The following is a 20,266-nucleotide window of genomic DNA, read 5'->3' as shown; positions in this document are numbered from 1 at the left end:
GGGCTGGGACACCTGGGGATGCTGCCAGTGCCTGCAGACAGGCTGTCACTGCCATGGCAGCCTCCAGCCCCTTCAGGGAATTCGGGAATCTCCTGCCCTTCCCAGATGTTTCTACTCGTGGCTTACCACACCTGCAAAGGGGAATTCCTGCTGGAACTCCTGCCTGGACACTACTCTCCCAGGGAAGGTGGCAGAAGCCCTCACCTGCACACGCTGAGCCCTTGCTGAGAACACCCAGTTCCAGGGGTTTGTGAGCTCCACAAATCCCTGGAAGGTGCCCCTTTCCAGGAGAACAAGGCAGCCCTTGGCTGCAGGGGCTGGCACCAGCCCAAGGCCGGGAGTGGCCGGGGCTGGGTCCCAGCAGGGCTGGAGAAGGAGCCAGGCTGTGGGCAGAAGCTGGGCACAGGAACGGTGCTGGGCAGAGGCAGGGTCAGGGCCAGGCAGGATGGGATCCTGGCAGGAATGCAGGGCCCACTCTGGACCCACGGAGGGAGTGGGAGAGCCCTGAGGGGCCCTGCGTGCCCTGGCTGGGGATGGGGGCACAGCAACACCCGCTCCCTTCGCAGGCAGTGCCCCAGCTCCACCAGGAAATCCAGAAATGCAGCCCGTCCCTTCTGGCTGCCACAGTCCCACAGGGAGAGAGAGATCCGGGTCAGGGTCTGTGACAGAAATCCTTGCTAACAGCAAGAGGGCAGCAAATACAGGAGAAAATGGATTTCCTTCAGACCGAGGAGACTCCAAGGCTGTGTGGGGAGGGCGAGTGCTCCCTGCGGGGCTCCGTGGAGCTGCTCCCTCTCCTGCAGGTTTCAGTGCAGCAGGGACCAAAGCAGCGCTGGCAGCGGGCGCAGCAAAGGACAACAGCAGATGGGAGCCATGCTCTGCTCCACGAGGCTCTTCTGTCTGGAGAGCAGAGTGGGAACCTGATCCCAGGACAGCTGCTCCCACACTGCAGGAGTGGGCAGGGCCTTGGTGCCAGCAGGGCCACCGTGTCCCCTCCTGGGCCGCTCTGGCTGCAGCACAGGCTCCGTGTCCCCCCTCCGGGGCTGGCTGTTCTCTGGGATCCTCACCCTGGAGCGGGTGCACCAATGGGTTCCACCTCCTGCGAGCCCCAGCTCAGCCCTCTGGGCTCATCCAGGGGGCTGATGCCCAAGGGAACACAATTCCCAAATATTCCTGCTCTGCTCTACACAATCCCTCCAGCTCTAAGTCAGGACAATATTCCTGAAGGACACAGGGAGGAGCTGGTGACTGCAGCACCCACCAGAGCAGCTGCAGTGCCCACCCTGCTGTGCCAGGCTCTGGGGACATCCTGGCACACAGGACACAGCCACCACAGCAGGGACAATCCAAGGGACACCTGGCACAGGCACAGGGACCTCCTGCATTCCTACTGGAGCACCCACGGGCTGATTTTGGGAGCTGAACACCAATGGCCAGGAATTTCTGGGATTTTCTTCAGCCTCAAATGAGCCTTTTCCTGGTGGTTCCCACAAGGAAGTGCACAACAGCAGGGACAGGACTCCTGCGATCACACTCACAGCAAGAGGAGTGGACACTCCTCAGTCCATGCCAGGACAACAAGGAGGAAAGAGCATTCCCAGGATACTGCCATCATCCCCGATGAGGCTCAGCAAGGCCTGGGCTATATCCCACTGATTTCCATGAGGATTATGCTCCTGAAATGTTCCAGCACACTTTCAAGAGGAAAAGCTATCCCAGGACAGGCTGGCCTTAATGGGATCCCAGGCAGGGATCAGAGGAGGTGTTTTTGTGGAGCAGCAGGAGCCCCTGACAGCTCATCCCTCCTGGAAACCAGAGAGCAGCAACTGGACAGGGAATTACCTGGGATCCCGAGCTCTCCTCCATGCCAGCAGTGCTCCCTGCTCTTTTCCATGGATCCAGGCACCCCAGCACCTCCAGAGTGACCCTGCCTGAGGCAGGACGGACCTGCTTCCTCCTGGCTTCCTCCCACCCCACCAGGATCCACCCGAGCCGGGAGGGAGGGAGGGTGAGGAGATGGGGATGGTGGACAAAAGAAGCAGAGAGCAAAGCATGGAAAAGGAAAGCCTGGAGTACAGGAAGCCTGGGAGGGGAGGAGGAGCAGGGGAGGAGCAGCAGGAGGATGGAGAACAAACACCTATCTTTCCCCAGCTCTGCAGCCCACGAGGGATTTCTCTGGGTGTTCCCCCTGGGGTGTAGCCCAGCATGGCCCGGGAGCTGCCCTGGCTGCCCCATCCCCCTGTGTCTGGCTCTGAGAGCACCCTCGGCTGCTGGGCTCTGTGTGTGGCACCAGGGACCAAGGCTTTTCTTAAGGCAAAGTCCCAAATTTGCTGTGGGGCTGAGCTTGGCACAGCCTCAACGCACACCCAAGAGCAGCTTCCTCCGTTCCCCCCTGCTTGAGCTGTGAATTACTCATTTCCCTGGGTTCCTGATCTCTCCCTTCCCTGAGCTTTGGCTGCCGCCTCCCTTCCTGGTTGGAGGAGGGCCTGGGCATTTGGTGCCACGCTCCCATCTCCGTGGGTTCCGTGCACTGAGGCAGGCCCTGGCAGCAGAAACCCCTGCGCACACGCAGCCCCCCCAGCCCCTCTCCCCCCGGGGACCCCGCAGCCGCTCGGGCCCGGAACCGCTCTGACCTTATTGGCGCCGGATCCTCTGCAGCCAATTGCAAAAGAGAAGCAGAGAGTGAGGAGGTGAGGGAGAGGCTCCCTGCCAGGACAGCCCCAGCAGGACTCCGGAGACAGCGATCCCCAGCCTCGCTCCTCGGGGAGGACTCTCCTGCGAGCTCTGCCCAGCCCGGGCTCTGCTGGGCGTGCAGGGGCTAAAGAGCTCCGGCAGCCCCAGGGTGGCACCTTCCTCCTACCAAGGGAGCCGGGACTCTGGGGCTCTGCTCCTTGCAGCGGCTCCCTGAAGGCCTTTCCGAGCTCCCCAGGAGGCTGAGGGATGTAAGGAAAGGCCTCCAGGAGCGGGGGTGTCAGGGAGGGGCAGCAATCCATCGGCCTGGCAGCGGCGCTTTAGGGGTGCATCAAAGCAGGCTCTGCTAGTGATGCAGCTGCATTAAACAGTTATCAGCACACCACAAACCCACATCCCGGGGCACCCAGCTCCTCATGCCTGCTGCCGGCCTGAGCAGGGATGGTGAGGTGGGGGAGCTGCCTGCTGAGGCGCAGCTGGAGCGAGTCCCAGCTGGGAGGTTCTGACTCCATCCCCTCTCCTGTATCACCGGCTGGCTTTGCCATGGAGCAGGGACAGGACAGATCTGCTGGCACCCAGCGGTGACCAGCTGGGCTCTGACCAGGGCAGGCCCCACTTATTCCCTCCTCTGGCACTGTGCCCTTCCCTTCCTGGGGTCCCCACACTGGATCCTGTTTCCCTCTGCCACTCTCAGGGGGTCTGCAGGGACTCAGGCTGTGTCCTGGGCAGGAATTCCACGTGCCAGGGGCCTCGGTGGAAATAAATCACATTTAAACAGCTGTTGTGGACACGGGACATGAGCCCCAGGCTGGCAGGATGAGCCCTCCCTCCTGCAAGTCAGGGAGGCAATGGAAGCAGGGACCAGCAGCCTTCCCAGCTCTCACCAGTCCAACTGGGACAGCTGCAATTGAGCTCCCACTGGTAGGAGTTAATTAATTACACTGCTTCTCATCATCCCCAACCAACCATTACTGAATTAACTGAGATGCTGCTCTTTAATTCTCCATTGTGGAGCAGGTGCAGCAATTTCCCCCTCGGTATTCCAGACTCCAGGATGTGCCTGGGGCTGCTCAGCCTGGAGACACAGGGACAGGGAGGGGGTGGAACATCCAAACCAGAGACTGTGAACAAGGCCAGGAGAGATCCAGCACCTGAGGGCCGGGGACCCACAGGTGAGGGGACAATGGGACATTGTGCTGGGATGGGTGAAGATGTGGTGACTGGGAATGTTTGCCTGCCTGGAGAAATGATGGTGGAAGGACATTTCCCCTCTCCCCTGCCTCACCCAGGGACTTGCAGCCTTCTCCCAGCAGCCGGCTCCCAGTACTGAGGGTCAGCAGACTGGTTTTAACTTTGCCATGGAGAAAGCATGGAACGGAGATGGAATGACCTGGCAGGGACAGGATTCCCTGGCCCATCACAGCCTCCCCACTGCCTGCATCGAGTGCCTGGCACAGCTGAGGCCACGGGCACACACCCCAGTGCCCCAGGGGGATCCCACAGGGACACAACGCCTCGGGACTGGCTGCACCCAACCCTGTGGGACCAGGACGTGTGGGGTCTCACTGGGGTGAAAGCCACCCCAGGGCCTGACCCTGTGCTTGGGACACACAGCATTCCTGCCAGGCTGTCAGGGCCCCCTTGGAGCACCAGGCAGGATTCCTGCGGCTCCCTGTCACCAGCACCATGAACTGGGACAGCTCTGGCATTGAGGGATGCAGGATAACCAGTCCCTAGGATGGACCAAAGAGCCAACTGAAAGGGACCAAGCTAAAGCCAACAGGAGCAGCTCCAGCTCCCTCCTCAGACATTCCCTGGCCAAAACACCCCATCCTCATCCCTACAGACCAGAGGAGGAGTCACTCCAGAACACATTCCTGAACCGCCACTCTAGCACCTCTGAAAACATCCTAGACTTCTCCAGCTGCTACCTGGTGGTCCCCACCCACCAGGTTCCCTTTGCAATTCACTTGTGAGGACCCCAGGGAGGTCCAGGCTTCAGATCAGGTCAGGTTTGGTGATGAGCTCTGTTACCTCCTCACATGCCCTTGTTCGGGGAACACTGAGCACCTGGGAATCCTCACTTGCTCAGCTGCAGTAAAACAGCAGCAGAGCACCTCGGGAACGCCCCCTCTGAGCTCCTGGGCGTGGGGATGGCCCACGGAATCCTCCTGAGAGGCTCCAGCGGCTCGGGAGAGCAGCGGGAGGAACGAGAGCGGATGAATCACGGAACAAAGGCCCAAAAGAAAAGGGCAGGAGGAAGGCGAGAGAAAGAGCACCCCAGCAAGCATCGGCTCCGAGGCACGGCAGGCAGGAGGCAGCTAGAAAAGAAACAGCAATATACCCAAAGCTCCCAGCGCGACAGCGAACTCCAGAGGTGACATCAGGAGGGGGCAGGTCGGGGATGGAATCCATCTGGAGGAAATAAGAGGTGGTGTGATGGTAATAGATAGGGTGGACATGGCAAGCAGGAGCAGGCGCGGTGGTGGCGGATGAGGAGCAGGAGGTGGAGGAGGTGGAGGCAGGCGATGGGCCGGAGCCGGGCGGGTCGGAGCCGAAGGACTGTCCGGAGGTGAGGCTGTGCATTCGGCGCAGGGACGCTCGGCCCGCGCGCAGCGGGGCCACGGGGCCCGCCTCGGGCTGCCCCGGCACGAGACTCTCTACCAACCTCTGCGATCCGTGGCCGTGCTGCGGCTCCACCAGGCGCTGCCGGACTGTGCTGGGCAAGGCCGGAGCTGCAACGACACGGGGGGACGGTGAGGGGAGGGCACGGCCCGCGGAGCTCCACAGGAGAGGGCGAGGGCACGGCCTGCGGAGCTCCACAGGAGAGGGCGAGGGCACGGCCCGGCCTGTGGAGCTCTGCCAGCAGAGAGTGAGGGCACATCCCAGTCTGTGGAGCTCCACCAGGACTGAGCGAGGGCACAGCCCAGCCCAGCCTGTGGAGCTCCACCAGGTCTGGCACTGGCCCGCTGGCACCATGAGAGCAGCACCACCCCATTAGCACCACCCCACTGGCACCATCCCCATCCCACTGGCACCAACCACAGCAGCACCACCCCACTGACACCATCCCACCATCCCAGTCCCACCGACACCATCCCAGCAGCACCATCCCCGTGCCACCAGCACTGTCGCACCTCGTGCCAGCAGTTAAGGCCTGTTTAATGCAGAAGCAGCTTTAAGCTGGTGCTGAACATGCTGGATTAATGCCCAGCCCACGGAGAACTCCAGCATTGCTGATGTAGGTGCCTCTGAACACCTTATCTGAGCATCTTGCCTGACGCAGAGAGCGGCTCTGTGTGATCCATCCCACCTAGAGCCACCAGCCGGCTCCTGGAGAGCCAGGAACGGGGCACTCCCAGGGCCACTCACCCTCACAGCCCTCATGGCTCCAGTCCTGCTCCTGGCTGGGACCGCACAGCCCAAAGCAGGAGCCCCAGGTGAGCAGGTCAGTGTTGGCACCTGAAGCTCCACTCACAGAGCTCACTTCTGCTCAGTTCACTGTGCAGGGGCAGCACCAGGAGCAGAGCCCTGGCAGCATGGAATCATTCAGGGATTGGGCTGGGAGGAACCTTAAAGATCACCTCTTCCCAGCCTTGCCATGGCAGGGACACGTCCCACTGTCCCAGTGTCCAGCCTGCCCTTGGGCACTGCCAGGGATGCAGGGGCAGTTCCCTGGTTGGTTGAAAATATTGGGGTTGAGGATATTGGCAATGAGGAATTGTTCCCTGGCACAGGGTGCCCAGAGCAGCTGGGGCTGCCCCTGCATCCCTGGCAGTGCCCAAGGCCAGGCTGGGCACTGGGGACAGTGGGAGGTGTCCCTGCCATGGCAGGGGTGGCACTGGGTGGATTTAGGGTCACTCCCAACCCAAACTTTCTGGGATTCATGCCTGATTCCCCTGTGCCTGAACTGATGACTCTGGCCCCAGAGCTCCCAGCCTGTTCCACGACCACTGTGACTGATCAGAAACCCCCTCAACCTGAGAAATATTCTCCTGTGGTTGCCAATTCCCCTGGGTTTGGGGAACCACACGGGAATGTCCTTTGGAGCTCCAGCACCAGTCCCTGAACTGCCTGCAGAGCTCCCTGGGCTCTCTCCAGCCCAGCACCCCCTGAGCAGCTGCCTGTGCCCCACACCTGCCCCAGGGCCACCCCCAGAGCCAGGGGAGGCCCCTTCACCTGCCTGGAGCCTGGGCAATGCTCCCCTCCACCATGGAGGGCTGCACCCCATCCCCAGCTGGCTTTATTCCATCCCCATCCCACACAAGATGATCTCCTCTGGCAGGAGATAAGGTGTTCAGGATTGCTCAGGATTTCTTATGTGCATGAGAAATTAATGTACAAATGGGTTAAAAGATGCAGAGACAGGAAAGCTCAGAAAGGGAGGAGGAGGAGAGCTCCTTTGGGAGTGGAAGAACCAGCAATCCCTGCTCTGGAAAATCCCAGCTGAGCACGCAGGGCTCCTCTGGCAGGACTGAAAAGATCCACAGGGACATATTTCCAGTGGAAGGAAGAATAAGAAGGAATAATTCTGGCAACTTGGCTGTCTCCAGAGCCCCAAGGTGAATCCCAGTCATCCCCACTGCTCCTTGCTCCCTACAGTGCCCATCCATGAACTTGGAATTTTACACCATCTATTCTATTGCAAGATTTTTTTTCAGCTCCAGAGCTGCAATTCCAATTTGGGAATCTCATCGTGGAGGGTTCACAAGGATCTGACTGCAGAGTAGCTCGCTGGGGTGATGGGTTTCTGCTACACTTTTTCTTCCCTTGGGCCAAGCTTTTTTCCTTAAGGATTCCCCATTTTTTCCTGGTGTTCCACCCCTCATTTCCCAATGAGGAATGCAATCTTCCCATCTTCATGCTCTCCAAGACTTACCCTGCAATGAGCTCTGGAGCAGGGGCTGGGACCTCACTTCCCAGACCCACCACTTCCCTCCAGACACCCGTTTTACCAACATTCCCCAAATTCCCTGCCCAGCATCCCAAGGAAAAGCCCTCCCTGCTCGAGGCTGGCACATCCACCTGCTCTGTCTCCCTCTGAAGGGGAGGTTTCCAAAGGAAGCCAAGGCCTGGAGGCTGTGTGCCATCCCCAGGTTCAGGATTCCCTAAGAGTGTCCCTGCTCAGTTTATTTAGGGATCCTGAGGGAACAGGGCACCAGCAGCACCTGCGGGCAGGGATGGGGCAGGGAATGCTGTCACCGCCTCCTGGCCTCACTGGCTCCTTCATCTCCTCCTCAGGGGTAAAATGGAGCGAGTCCAACCCCCAGATTCCCCAACTGCTCCCGGCAGCACGTGGGAGCTGCAGCTGAGATTCTTCTTCATCCCACCAGACTCTTCCCGGGGTTAGTGCAGGTGGCTCAGTGAGGACAGATACATTCATTAGTTCCCGTGCCAGAAAGATGGAAAATTGGTGGATGTATTTTAGTCCAGAAAAAGGCCAGAAGGCAGAATAAAAAAAGGAGAATAAAACTGAAGAGAACCAAACCAGGGTATTTCCAGAGGGACTGATCCTCCGAGGACAGCGAGGAGCGGTCGCTGAACCTGCGCCCGAAAAGCCAGGCTGCATCTGGGGGGCAGCCGGGGGGAACAGGAGAGAGAGAGATGGCATTTACTGGGAGCAGCACCACAGCCCTCACACCACACCTGGGCAGCAGAAACGCTGCTCTGCCGAGGCAGGGATTGCACACAAAGCAAGGAAATCCTACAGGGAAAGGCTGCCTTGCTTTGGGAACTGGAGTGCCCAGTGCTTGCCACAGGTGTGTCACCTGCAGGTCAGCAGCTGGGCACACAGGTGGGCACGAGGCTGGGCAGGCTCTCTGCCCACCTCTGGCATGATGGAACTGAAGTGCTCCCTGGAAATGTCTCACTCGAGGTGTCTCGAGTGCCAAGAAGCTGAAATTGGGGCTGGAGGCTCACAGCTGGGCCAGCTCAGGGCCTCAGGTGTCACCTGGGACTGCCCCAGCATCCCTGCCACCAGTGCCCAGCTGGGGCTGGGCCAGGGCTTTAGCAGAGATGTCCTGATTCTGAGGGTGACCGGTAATGAACAGGAGCAGGATGTCTCCATTCCCTGCAGCTTTAATGGCCCCAAGCACAGCTGACCCCACAAACTGCGGCTGCAGCCCCCGTGTCTGCAGAGCCCTGGGAACACACAGGTACCCCCATGTCTGCAGAGCCCTGGGAACACACAGGTACCCCCATTCCTGCCCCAACTCCTGGGAACACACAGGTACCCCCATTCCTGCAGAGCCCTGGGAACACACAGGTACCCCCATTCCTGGGAACACACAGGTACCCCCATTCCTGGGAACACACAGGTACCCCCATTCCTGCCCCAACTCCTGGGAACACACAGGTACCCCCATTCCTGCAGAGCCCTGGGAACACACAGGTACCCCCATTCCTGGGAACACACAGGTACCCCCATTCCTGGGAACACACAGGTACCCCCATTCCTGCCCCAACTCCTGGGAACACACAGGTACCCCCATTCCTGCAGAGCCCTGGGAACACACAGGTACCCCCATTCCTGGGAACACACAGGTACCCCCATTCCTGGGAACACACAGGTACCCCCATTCCTGCCCCAACTCCTGGGAACACACAGGTACCCCCATTCCTGCAGAGCCCTGGGAACACACAGGTACCCCCATTCCTGGGAACACACAGGTACCCCCATTCCTGCCCCAACTCCTGGGAACACACAGGTACCCCCATTCCTGGGAACACACAGGTACCCCCATTCCTGCCCCCTTCCTGGGAACACACAGGTACCCCCATTCCTGGGAACACACAGGTACCCCCATTCCTGCCCCAACTCCTGGGAACACACAGGTACCCCCATTCCTGGGAACACACAGGTACCCCCATTCCTGCCCCAACTCCTGGGAACACACAGGTACCCCCATTCCTGGGAACACACAGGTACCCCCATTCCTGCCCCAACTCCTGGGAACACACAGGTACCCCCATTCCTGGGAACACACAGGTACCCCCATTCCTGCCCCCATTCCTGGGAACACACAGGTACCCCCATTCCTGGGAACACACAGGTACCCCCATTCCTGCCCCCTTCCTGGGAACACACAGGTACCCCCATTCCTGCAGAGCCCTGGGAACACACAGGTACCCCCATTCCTGGGAACACACAGGTACCCCCATTCCTGCCCCAACTCCTGGGAACACACAGGTACCCCCATTCCTGGGAACACACAGGTACCCCCATTCCTGCCCCCTTCCTGGGAACACACAGGTACCCCCATGTCTGCAGAGCCCTGGGAACACACAGGTACCCCCCTTCCTCCTGCCCTACCCAAAGCCTCCAAGCTCTGCCTCCCCTGGGCCCTGCCCTGAGCTCCCCCAGGCTGAGGGGACGTGGGCCTGGCATAGAGGGCACCCCTGCAGCACACAGTGCCAGCCCTGACACCCTCCTGCTGCTCCAAGCAGCCCGGCTTGGATTAAATTGTCCAGAGTGGCCCAGAGCAGCTGGGGCTGCCCCTGCATCCCTGGCAGTGCCCAGGGCCAGGCTGGGCACTGGGGACAGTGGGAGGTGTCCCTGCCATGGCAGGGGTGGCACTGGGTGGGCTTTAAGGTCCTTCCAAGCCAATCCACTCTGTGATTCCATGATCCCATGACAGTGCCTGGATCAGGGAGTTGTGCCCTGCCAGGTGCTGCTCCTGTGCCCCCAGGCCCTGTCCCTGCTCTACCCAAAGTGAAACTATTTGGAAAATGCCTTTTGGGAGAAGGAGGCAGGACCTGAGCCAGCTGCAGGCAGGAACAGCAGCCAGGGCTGGCTCCCAGCTGCTGCAGAGAAGGTGACAGTGCCACCCAGCCCTGTGACACTAATTCCAGCAGCTGGGGGCTCACAGGCACAGGGTGATCCATGCTCTCCCTCTCTCTGTGGGGTCTGGGCTTGGCAGAGCAGGGAGAGCCACCCTGGGAGTGCTGCTCTCTGTCACCAACCCAGAGGGCCAGGAGGTGTCCCTGGCTGAGCCCAGGCCTGCACAGAGCTGGGATCTGGGGCAGCCTGGGCTCCAGGGAGTGTTCAACAGCTCCCTGAGGCTGGAGGAGGGCTGCTCCCACCTGGAATGCTGCAGGTCCAGCTGGGCCCCAGGAGGGGCACCTTTGAGTCCTTTCAATCCCAAACACGTGCTCAGGCCAAGGGGACACGGGGATAATCCCCTTTCCTGTCCCACTGCCATGTCTACCCATGCCTTTGGTTGGGGTTTTTGGTAAATGCTTAAATCACTGAGCTGACCAGAAAAGCACAAATAGAGGGAAATGATGATCAACAATTTCTAAATTACCAGTCATGCTGAAATCATCAGGCTCCAAACCACCCCAGCAGTGGGGCCTGGCCTGTTAGGGATGTTCTGACCCTGATGGACTAACTGTGGCCTTTGGGCATGGAAACCCCAGCTTGGATCAATTAACCCCTCCTGATACAGGTGAACTACAGATCCAGGTCTGCTCTGTGCCACAGCCCCAACCCCTGCACACACAGCCCCTGCTCCCAGGGAGCCCCCATTGCCCCATTCCCAGGGAGCTCCCCCATTCCCAGGGGGCCCCCCATTCCCAGGGAGCCCCCAGAGCCCCACTCCCAGGGAGCCCCCATTGCCCCATTCCCAGGCCCCCCATCCGTTCCCACGGCTGCCTACATTGCATGGACATGGGTGACACCAGCTCCTCGTCCAGGTCATCCACGTCGTCGGTGATGATGAAGTGCGAGGGGTTGGGCCGGGGCGTGCCCATCCAGCCCGGGTCGATGTTGAGGGCCGAGGCCAGCGAGGGGATGCCGGGGTTGTTGACGATCTGGAAGCCGCAGAGCAGCTCGATCTGCTGCCAGCGGTGCAGCCGCTCCCGCAGCGCCGCCGTCACCTCGCTCAGCGCCTGTCTGTGGGGACAGGGACAGGGGACAATGCAGGGAGGGACGGGGACACTGACCCTGCACTGTCTGTGGGGACAGGGACAGGGGACAATGCAGGGAGGGACGGGGACACTGACCCTGCACTGTCTGTGGGGACAGGGACAGGGGACAATGCAGGGAGGGACGGGGACACTGACCCTGCATTGTCTGTGGGGACAGGGACATGGGGACAATGCAGGTGGGCACTGGGGACACAGCCCTGCACTGCCTGGGGACAGGGACACGGGGACAATGCAGGTGGGCATGGGGGCACTGACCCTGCACTGCCCGGGGTGCACTTGGATTTTGTACAAAACAAGGCCACAACTGAATTTTCTTTTGTTAACACACAGATGTGAAGATTAAAAAAAAAAAATCTAAAAAAAAGTATTTTTAGTTTTTAAAATTTATAAATAAAATTATTTATAATTGTATAAATATATATTTATATTATATATATAGATATATATAAAATAATGTAAGAATAATTAGGTTGGAAGAGACCTCTAAAATCATCAAGTCCAACCTATAATGTAATGCAATATAATATAATAGATATATATATATATATATAATTTATATATAATGTATATAGAAATATATATTAAAATTTTATCTAATCACTCAGTATCTATTTACAAAAACATCCCAACAAAAATGTATCAAAAATTAAAGTTGATAATAAAACTTAGTTAAATAGCTGATTTAATAAATAAAATCTAACATCGTAAATAAAAAACACTTAAATGAATTTATAGATTTTAGTCATCATAATAGTTGTACTATTATACAACTAGTAGTACAACTATAATAGCTGTACCATTGTAAAACTATTACAGTTGTACTACTAGTTGTACTATAGTCGTACTACTAATCATAGTACCTTATTTACTCCAATACATTCAACAAATAATTAAGAGAACTATTAAAAAAGTCTTCATAGTTTAAAGAGGAAGGGGAGATATCGGGGTCAGCTGGGCATCCTGACATGTGAGACACTTTTCATGCCATCTCCAGGAATACAGCAATTAAAAAATGCAGCAGCAGCTGAAGCACCCAGGGACAACAACAAGGGGGAATGGCTGCCAGTGCCAGAGGGCAGGGCTGGGTGGGATCTTGGCAATGAGGAATTGTTCCCTGGCAGGGTGGGCAGGCCCTGGCACAGGGTGCCCAGAGCAGCTGGGGCTGCCCCTGCATCCCTGGCAGTGCCCAAGGCCAGGCTGGACACTGGGGACAGTGGGAGGTGTCCCTGCCATGGCAGGGGTGGCACTGGGTGGGATTTGGGGTCCCTCCCAGCTCAAGTCATTCCATGACAATCCCTTAAGCGTCCTGCAGCCTCCTGGAACCTCGTTTGGGCAGGACTTTTAATTGCTCCATGTCACTGTGGTCCCGTTTCTCACAGGTAAAATCAGGTTATTGATGAAGAAGAGCAAGTCCAACCCCAGGTCACTGAGGACAACAGAAAATGAGCCCCAGAGCCCCTGCAGAGGTGAGGTCACTCCTGCCTGGGACAGGGGAGGGGTGAAGAGGGAGGTGCTGAGCAGACACTCACTTTGCAGTTAGGATTTTATGATCCACATCATCCAGAGAGGAACTGTGAGCGACGTGGAACGTCCCAAAAAGGGTGTTTCGCTTCTTTTTGATCTTTTCAGCCTGGAATACCAACAGAGAAAGGTCAGAGGAAGAAGAGAACCTGAAGTTTCCTCCAGGCCATGGACGTCCTGGATGGGCTGGGACAGGAACAGCCCCTGCAGCTGCCTGCACATGTGGGAATGGTGGGAATGGTGCTGTTACTGAGGAATGCTGCTCTCCCTGGCACTGGCATGAGGAATTCCCCAGCAGCAAGTAGCAGGTTGGGGATTTCATGCTCCCTTCTCCCAGCTTCCCAAAAATCAGAGGGAACTGCACTGAAAGGCTGAACTGTCAGAGCAGAGCTGGAGCCCCCATCCCTGGAGGGATTTCACAGCCCTGTGCACGTGGCACCTGGGGACATGGGGCAGTGGTGGCCTTGGCACTGCTCAGGGAGTAGGTGGACATGAAGGTGTCCCAGGGTTTCTCCAACCCAAGCCATTCCATGATTCCATGAGGCAGTACCTCACCCAGTGAAGGGCTCTCACACACTGGCTCATCCCTCCCCGAATAACCACCAAACACACCCAGGGCGTGGGCCGAGGAGGATTTCTGGTTTGAGGCTGAGTTTGCGCCATTGTATCAGAAATTAAAGTCTCCTCCCACAGCTCTTCCACTCCCAGCTCCAGTGCATGAACCTGGCACTTAGGAGAGCCAAGGATGCGGGTGCAAGAAGTGACACAGCCAAAGGAAAACTGTTGGAATGTTAAAATGCTCCCAATCAAAGCAGATGAAGGCAGACAGATTTCCCTGCTGCCAGCTCAGCTCCATATGGCCATGGGGACGAGTCACAACAGCTCCCTGGGCTCATCCCTCAGGGCTGGCACACAAATCCCAGAGCAGGAATGCAGCGATGATTCAGGACCTGGGGTTCCACTGCCTGTGCATGCTCATCACCCTGAGCAGGGACGGTGCTCAAAGCCTCCTGCTCACCCCAGCAACCCCTGCCCCAGATTCCCAGGGCTCCAGGCTCCAGCAGTGCCCAGGGTGGGACCTGCCCACCCTGAGAGCCCAAGGCTCAGGAGCACCATCCTCATCCTCATCCTGCTCGGCCCCTGCTCACACCTCTCTTGTGCTGCACTTCTACAAGATGCAAATTTAAGGCATGAAGAGAGAAACTGCCCTTGAGCTGAGGGAAGGCAGGGCTGGGTGGGATCTCGGCAATGAGGAATTGTTCCCTGGCAGGGTGGGCAGGCCCTGGACTAGAACTCCCAGAGCAGCTGGGGCTGCCCCTGCATCCCTGGCAGTGCCCAAGGCCAGGCTGGACACGGGGCTGGGAGCAGCCTGGGATAAAATCAAAGGTGTCCCTGCCCACAGAATGAGATGAACTTTGAGGTCCTTCCTAACCCAAGCCACTCTGGGACTCCACGATGCCACAAAGCCAAGAAGATGAGGAGATCCATCTCTGCAGGTTCAGCCCCCAGACCTCCCCAGGACTCAGCATGAGGCTGCTCCAGCTCTCACCCCTTCCTTGGCCACCAGCAGCTGCTTCTCCGCGTTCTGCTTCTTGATGTTGTAGTACTGCACCTCCACCTCGTGGGTCAGCTGCAGCCACTTCTGCAGGGCCTCGGGGGCAGCCCAGCTGCAGTGGGACTCCAGCTCCTTCTCCGCGTTCTTCAGCGCCATCCGCACCTGGGGAGAGGCACCGGGACACATGGAGCGGCTGTGGGGACGTGGTCATCCCACAGCTCATCCCCTCTGCTGCCACCCCCTGCCCAGGCACCTGCACCAGGCCTGGCAGCAGGAAACCCCTCTGGAGGAGTGCTGGCATCCTGGGGGCTGCAGGAGAGGAGCCCCCCACAGGGCAGGCTGCTGCTGCGAGCACCAGAACCTCCCACAGACCATTCCTGCCACCCTGAGCTGAGCTCCTTCCCCAGAAACTGCCAGCCAGCACCGTGCTCCGAGCACCAGAACCTCCCACAGACCATTCCTGCCACCCTGAGCTGAGCTCCTTCCCCAGACACTCCCAGCCAGCACTGTGCTCCAAGCAGCAGAACCTCCAGAACCGCCCAGGAACCATTCCTGCCACCCTACAACTGAGTTCTTTCCCCAGAAGTTCTCAGCCAGGACCATGCTGAGCTCCCTCTCGACCCCTCCTCATCACCAGGAGCCACAGGAAACCCCTCTGGAGCCCATGGCACAGCGCATGAGGTGGTTAAAAGGGAATGAAGCTCGCAGAGGGGATGCTCTGGGGTTTCTGCAGCCTCTAGAAGCTCTGCAGAGCTTGCTGCCTGTCTGTAACTCCCCCTGCGGAGGCAGAGCCCCTGACAGGCAATCCCTGTCTCACCACAGCTCCCAGACAAGCCCAGGGAGCTCGTCAGGAGACGACTTCCACACTGCACAAAGTGAGAAAAATATTTAGACACAAAACATGTGCTGCCGGTCAGGAAAAGAAACAGCCTGGCTGCATCAGCCACTCCTGGGGCGTCTCCCTCATCGCAGCCCAGGCTCCTGCACACCCTGACACCCACAGAGACAGGATTAGAAGGGCCTGGCTGGGAAGCCAGCTGAGCACACTGCAGCCTCACAGAAAAGCTGTAGTGGTGCAGACCCCCAGGAATGAACTGGTGTGCTGCAGTGCCCACCCTGTGGAGAGGCTCTCACAGCCTGGCCAGCCCTGCAGGAAGGGAAGGTGTGCCAGCCTGGAGCGGCAGCAGGATGGCACCACAACCCCAGGGCACACTGCAGGGATGGGCACTGTGCCACCACAGCACCCTGGGGCTCAGGGGGCTCTGTGGGTGCACCCTGCACAGCAGCTCTGCTGCCACCCCAGCACTGCCCTGCTCCTGCCACCCCAGCCCTGCCCTGCTGCTGCTCCTGCCACCCCACACTGCCCTGCTCCTGCCACCCCACACTGCCCTGCTGCTGCTCCTGCCACCCCAGCCCTGCCCTGCCCCTGCTCCTGCCACCCCAGCACTGCCCTGCCCCTGCTCCTGCCACCCCACACTGCCCTGCTCCTGCCACCCCAGCCCTGCCCTGCTGCTGCTCCTGCCACCCCACACTGCCCTGCCGCTGCAGCTGCCACCCCACACTGCCCTGCTGCTGCTCCTGCTACCCCACACTGCCCTGCTGCTGCTCCTGCCACCCCAGCCCTGCCCTGCTCCTGCCACCCCACACTGCCCTGCCGCTGCAGCTGCCACCCCAGCCCTGCCCTGCCGCTGCTCCTGCCACCCCACACTGCCCTGCCGCTGCAGCTGCCACCCCACACTGCCCTGCTGCTGCTCCTGCCACCCCACACTGCCCTGCTGCTGCAGCTGCCACCCCACACTGCCCTGCTCCTGCTCCTGCCACCCCACACTGCCCTGCTGCTGCTCCTGCCACCCCAGCCCTGCCCTGCTGCTGCTCCTGCCACCCCAGCACTGCCCTGCTCCTGCTCCTGCCACCCCACACTGCCCTGCTCCTGCCACCCCACACTGCCCTGCTGCTGCTCCTGCCACCCCACACTGCCCTGCTCCTGCTCCTGCCACCCCACACTGCCCTGCCGCTGCTCCTGCCAGCCCAGCACTGCCCTGCTCCTGCTCCTGCCACCCCACACTGCCCTGCTCCTGCCACCCCAGCACTGCCCTGCTCCTGCCACCCCAGCCCTCACCTGCTCCTGCCACCCCACACTGCCCTGCCGCTGCAGCTGCCAGCCCACGGGCACGGCCGTGCCTGGCGGCGGTGGGCGGATGCAGAGCAGGGTTTTTGTGCAGCGTTGCTCACTCTTGGAGCTTTTCCCTGCAGCTTTTCCCTGGATGTGCTCTTCCTTAACTCAGGCACGTTCCACCCAGCCCAGCCTGGGGGTTTAGGGAGCCAAGAGCCCCGGGGTCCAGGCAGATCTCTGAAATTGTGTATTTTACCCAGAAGGAGCATCCATCCAGAAGCAGCCCAGAGGCACCACACACCACAGGTCAGACACTTGTACCACTTGTGATACCAGTTGTACCTGTGTGGTTTAGGGCTGTTCAGTATAAAACTGCCTAAATCAGTCCCAAATTCAGTCCCAGCCCCTGGCTTTTCCCATTGGGCACCAGCGGCACCAGCCAGGTGCTGCTCCCACCTCAGCAGGACTCTGACCATCACCCACAGGCATCTGGGATTTGGGAATACAGAGGAAACACGGGTAGGAAATCTGGTTGTTATGGGTAGAGGAGTGCTCATAACACTCACAGGAACGAGGTTTTTAGGGAATGGTGGGAAAGGGAAGTGCTGTGGAACAGGCAAGGACCAGTGGCTAAAATGAGTGTCCACAACCCAAACTCTTGTGGTTCTGCAGGGAATCTGTGCAAACACGAGTTATTTTGTGTGTGTCTCCATTCTCCTGGGAAGACCTTTAAGACCCCATTTGGATCACTAAGAGCAACAATTTATAGGGAAATTGATATGAAAGTTATACTGAGCCCTGATGAGACCCCACCTGCAGAGCCTGCAGCCTGGGGTGCAGGAGGATGTGGGGCTCCAGGAGCCAGCCCAGAGGAGCCAGGGAGCTGCTCCAGGGCTGGAGCCCCTCTGCAGCCAGGCTGGGAGAGCTGGGGGGGCTCACCTGCACAGGAGAAGCTGCAGGGAGAGCTCCGAGCCCCTGGCAGGGCCTGCAGGGGCTCCAGCAGAGCTGCAGAGGGACTGGGGACAAGGCCTGCAGGGACAGCACCCAGGGAATGGCTGCCAGTGCCAGAGGGCAGGGCTGGGTGGGATCTTGGCAGTGAGGAATTGTTCCCTGGCAGGGTGGGCAGGCCCTGGCACAGGGTGCCCAGAGCAGCTGGGGCTGCCCCTGCATCCCTGGCAGTGCCCGAGGCCAGGCTGGGCACTGGGGACAGTGGGAGGCGTCCCTGCCATGGCAGGGGTGGGGTGGGATGGGATTTAAGGTCTCTCCAGCCCAAACCAGTCTGAGGTCCTGTTCCTCAATTCCCTCAGTGCTCTCTGTGGCCCCACTGGGGTCTGTGGAGGGTGCCCCAGTGAGGAGGGAGGGAGGGAGGGATGGATGAAGATCCTGGGAACAGGACATTTCCATCCCATACACCCAAGTCCTGCAGCGCGGCCTGGGTGCTCAGAACCCTGGTGCAGAGCAGGTCTGTGTCACCTCTCCCTGGAGCAGGGGCTGTGCTGGGGGGCCAGGGGGTGACAGGTTAATGTCACAGGTGTCCTGGGCAGGGGGGCAGTGCTGGGGTTACGGTCACACAGTGCTGTGGGACACCGCAGTACTCACCTGCCTCCGGCCTGGCAGCTCTCAGCTCACATCAGCTCCTGGGCTCCTTGATGGCAACGCAGGGCAAGGGCAGGGTGAGAGCTGGGCTGCTCCAGAGTGGGCACCCAGCCCACTGTGCCCAAACACACTGCCCAGGGTCTGTCTGTGCCAGCAGGGACACCCCAGAACCCAGGAGGATGGATAAGGGCACTCCCGAGGGGCTCGGGGCTGCTGCAGCCCCAGGCAGGAAGGGAATTTGCTGCCTGTCCCCCTGCACTGCCACAGGGCTCCCAGGACAATTGGTCCTGCCTTGCCAGGGGAAGCCCTGGATTCCTGCCTTGGTTTCCTCCCTGCCCTCCATGGTGGCAAAAAATCCTGGACACAGCTGGGAGGATACATACACACACACACACACACACACACACACACACACGGCCTTGGAACACCCAAGGAACCTGCCTGGCTCCTGCAGGTCTGGCTCCAGACTCAGTTTAAACTGATCTGTGACTTGCAGCCAGGTGAGAACTGTCCCTCAGGTGAGACAGGAAGCAGCTACTGGGATTGTGTGTTTGGGCTCCTTGTAGGTTTGGGGAGGTTAAGGTTGGACACTGGGTAAATTTCCTCATGGAAAGGGTTGTCCAGGCCTGGCACAGCTGCCCAGGGCCATGCTGGGGTCACATCCATGGAGGGATTTCACAGGATGTGCCAACTGGGGACATGGTCAGTGGTGGCCTTGGCAGTGCTGGGAAAGGGCTGGACTGGATGGTCCCAGAGGGCTGCTCCAACTCTTGCACACCCTCTGATCCACGAGAAAACATGGAAAGTAACTGAACTCATTCTAAATCTGTCCTAAATCCATGAACAGAGATACAGAGAGACTGCACAGGCCGGGGAGGGAGTCAGAAATGCCAGAGGCTGCAGCTCCAGGGCACGTCCAACCCCTCTGCTCCTGCTGGGATGTCACAAGGTGCCAGCACCTGCCCTGTCCAGCACCACAGCAGTGACTGGGATGAGTAATGGACACCATGGAAAAGAGGTTTGGAGCTTTCCCACCACAAAGGAGAGTGGGAAAGCAAAGGCAGAAGAGCAGCAGCATCACTGGATTCAGGGAGTTGGAGAGCAGTGAGGACTGGAGTCCCTCAGAAGCCAAGACTGGCACTGGAAATGTCTTTGATGGTGACAGGAACAGGGATCCTGGGCAGGGACAGGGGGATCCAGGGCAAGGACAGGGTTACAGGGACAGGGATACAGGGCAGGGACACTGGGATCCTGGGCAGGGACAGGGTTACAGGGACAGGGATACAGGGCAGGGACACTGGGATCCTGGGCAGGGACAGGGATACAGGGACAGGGATCCAGGGCAGGGACACTGGGATCCAGGGCAGCCCCAGCCTGGCAGTGACACGGAGCTGGTGCTGTGGGCACACCCTGCAGGGAAGGGATGGGGCATCCAGAGGCACCTGGGCAGCCTGGAGAGCTGGGACCGTGCCAGCCTCGTGCAGCCCAGCAGGACCAAGGGCAGGGCCTGCAGCTGGCTGGGGGCAATGCCAGCACAAACACAGCCTGGGGACAATGAGCTGGGAGCAGCCCTGGGAGAAGGAGCTGGGGATTGGTGGGAGAAGCTGCACAGGCCCTGGCCATGAGCACTGGGACCTGCAATCCCTGTGCCCTGGGCTGATCCCACAGGGTGGGCAGCAGGAAAGGGACTGGGATTAAATCCCTGTGCCCTGTTCAGGTGAGAGCAGAGCAGCTGGGGCTGCCCTGCATCCCTGGCAGTGCCCAGGGCAGGCTGGGCACTGGGGCTGGAGCAGCCTGGGGCAGTGGGAGGTGTCCCTGCCATGGCAGGGGTGGCACTGGACGGGATTTAGAGCCCTCCCAAG

General features: G+C 59.3%; 1 protein-coding gene across 8 annotated transcripts in view; it reads right to left on the bottom strand.

Annotated features, from left to right (window-relative positions):
• Window positions 1-20,266, bottom strand: part of STIM1 (stromal interaction molecule 1) — a 73,168-nt gene that overhangs the window by 3,834 nt on the left and 49,068 nt on the right. Inside the window, exons 8-13 of one of the 8 annotated variants that reach the window (XM_054293758.1) lie at window positions 14,690-14,857; window positions 13,149-13,249; window positions 11,349-11,584; window positions 5,360-5,426; window positions 5,036-5,106; window positions 2,634-2,652 (exon numbers count right to left, since the gene is read on the bottom strand). In XM_054293758.1, coding sequence (XP_054149733.1) covers window positions 2,634-2,652; window positions 5,036-5,106; window positions 5,360-5,426; window positions 11,349-11,584; window positions 13,149-13,249; window positions 14,690-14,857 — 662 coding nt within the window. Of the gene's footprint in view, window positions 1-2,633; window positions 2,857-5,035; window positions 5,427-11,348; window positions 11,585-13,148; window positions 13,250-14,689; window positions 14,858-20,266 lie in introns of those variants that run through there. The other 7 variants (XM_054293762.1, XM_054293755.1, XM_054293757.1 and 4 more) reach the window with 7 other exon arrangements.

The sequence above is a fragment of the Melozone crissalis genome, unplaced genomic scaffold (genome assembly GCF_028551555.1).
Source record: "Melozone crissalis strain CALT ecotype California unplaced genomic scaffold, PUWL_Pcris_2 ptg000187l_1, whole genome shotgun sequence".
In the NCBI taxonomy this organism is placed as follows: Eukaryota; Metazoa; Chordata; class Aves; order Passeriformes; family Passerellidae; genus Melozone; species Melozone crissalis.
Note: the sequence above shows the minus strand (reverse complement) of the source record. Positions and strands in the feature narration are given on the sequence as shown.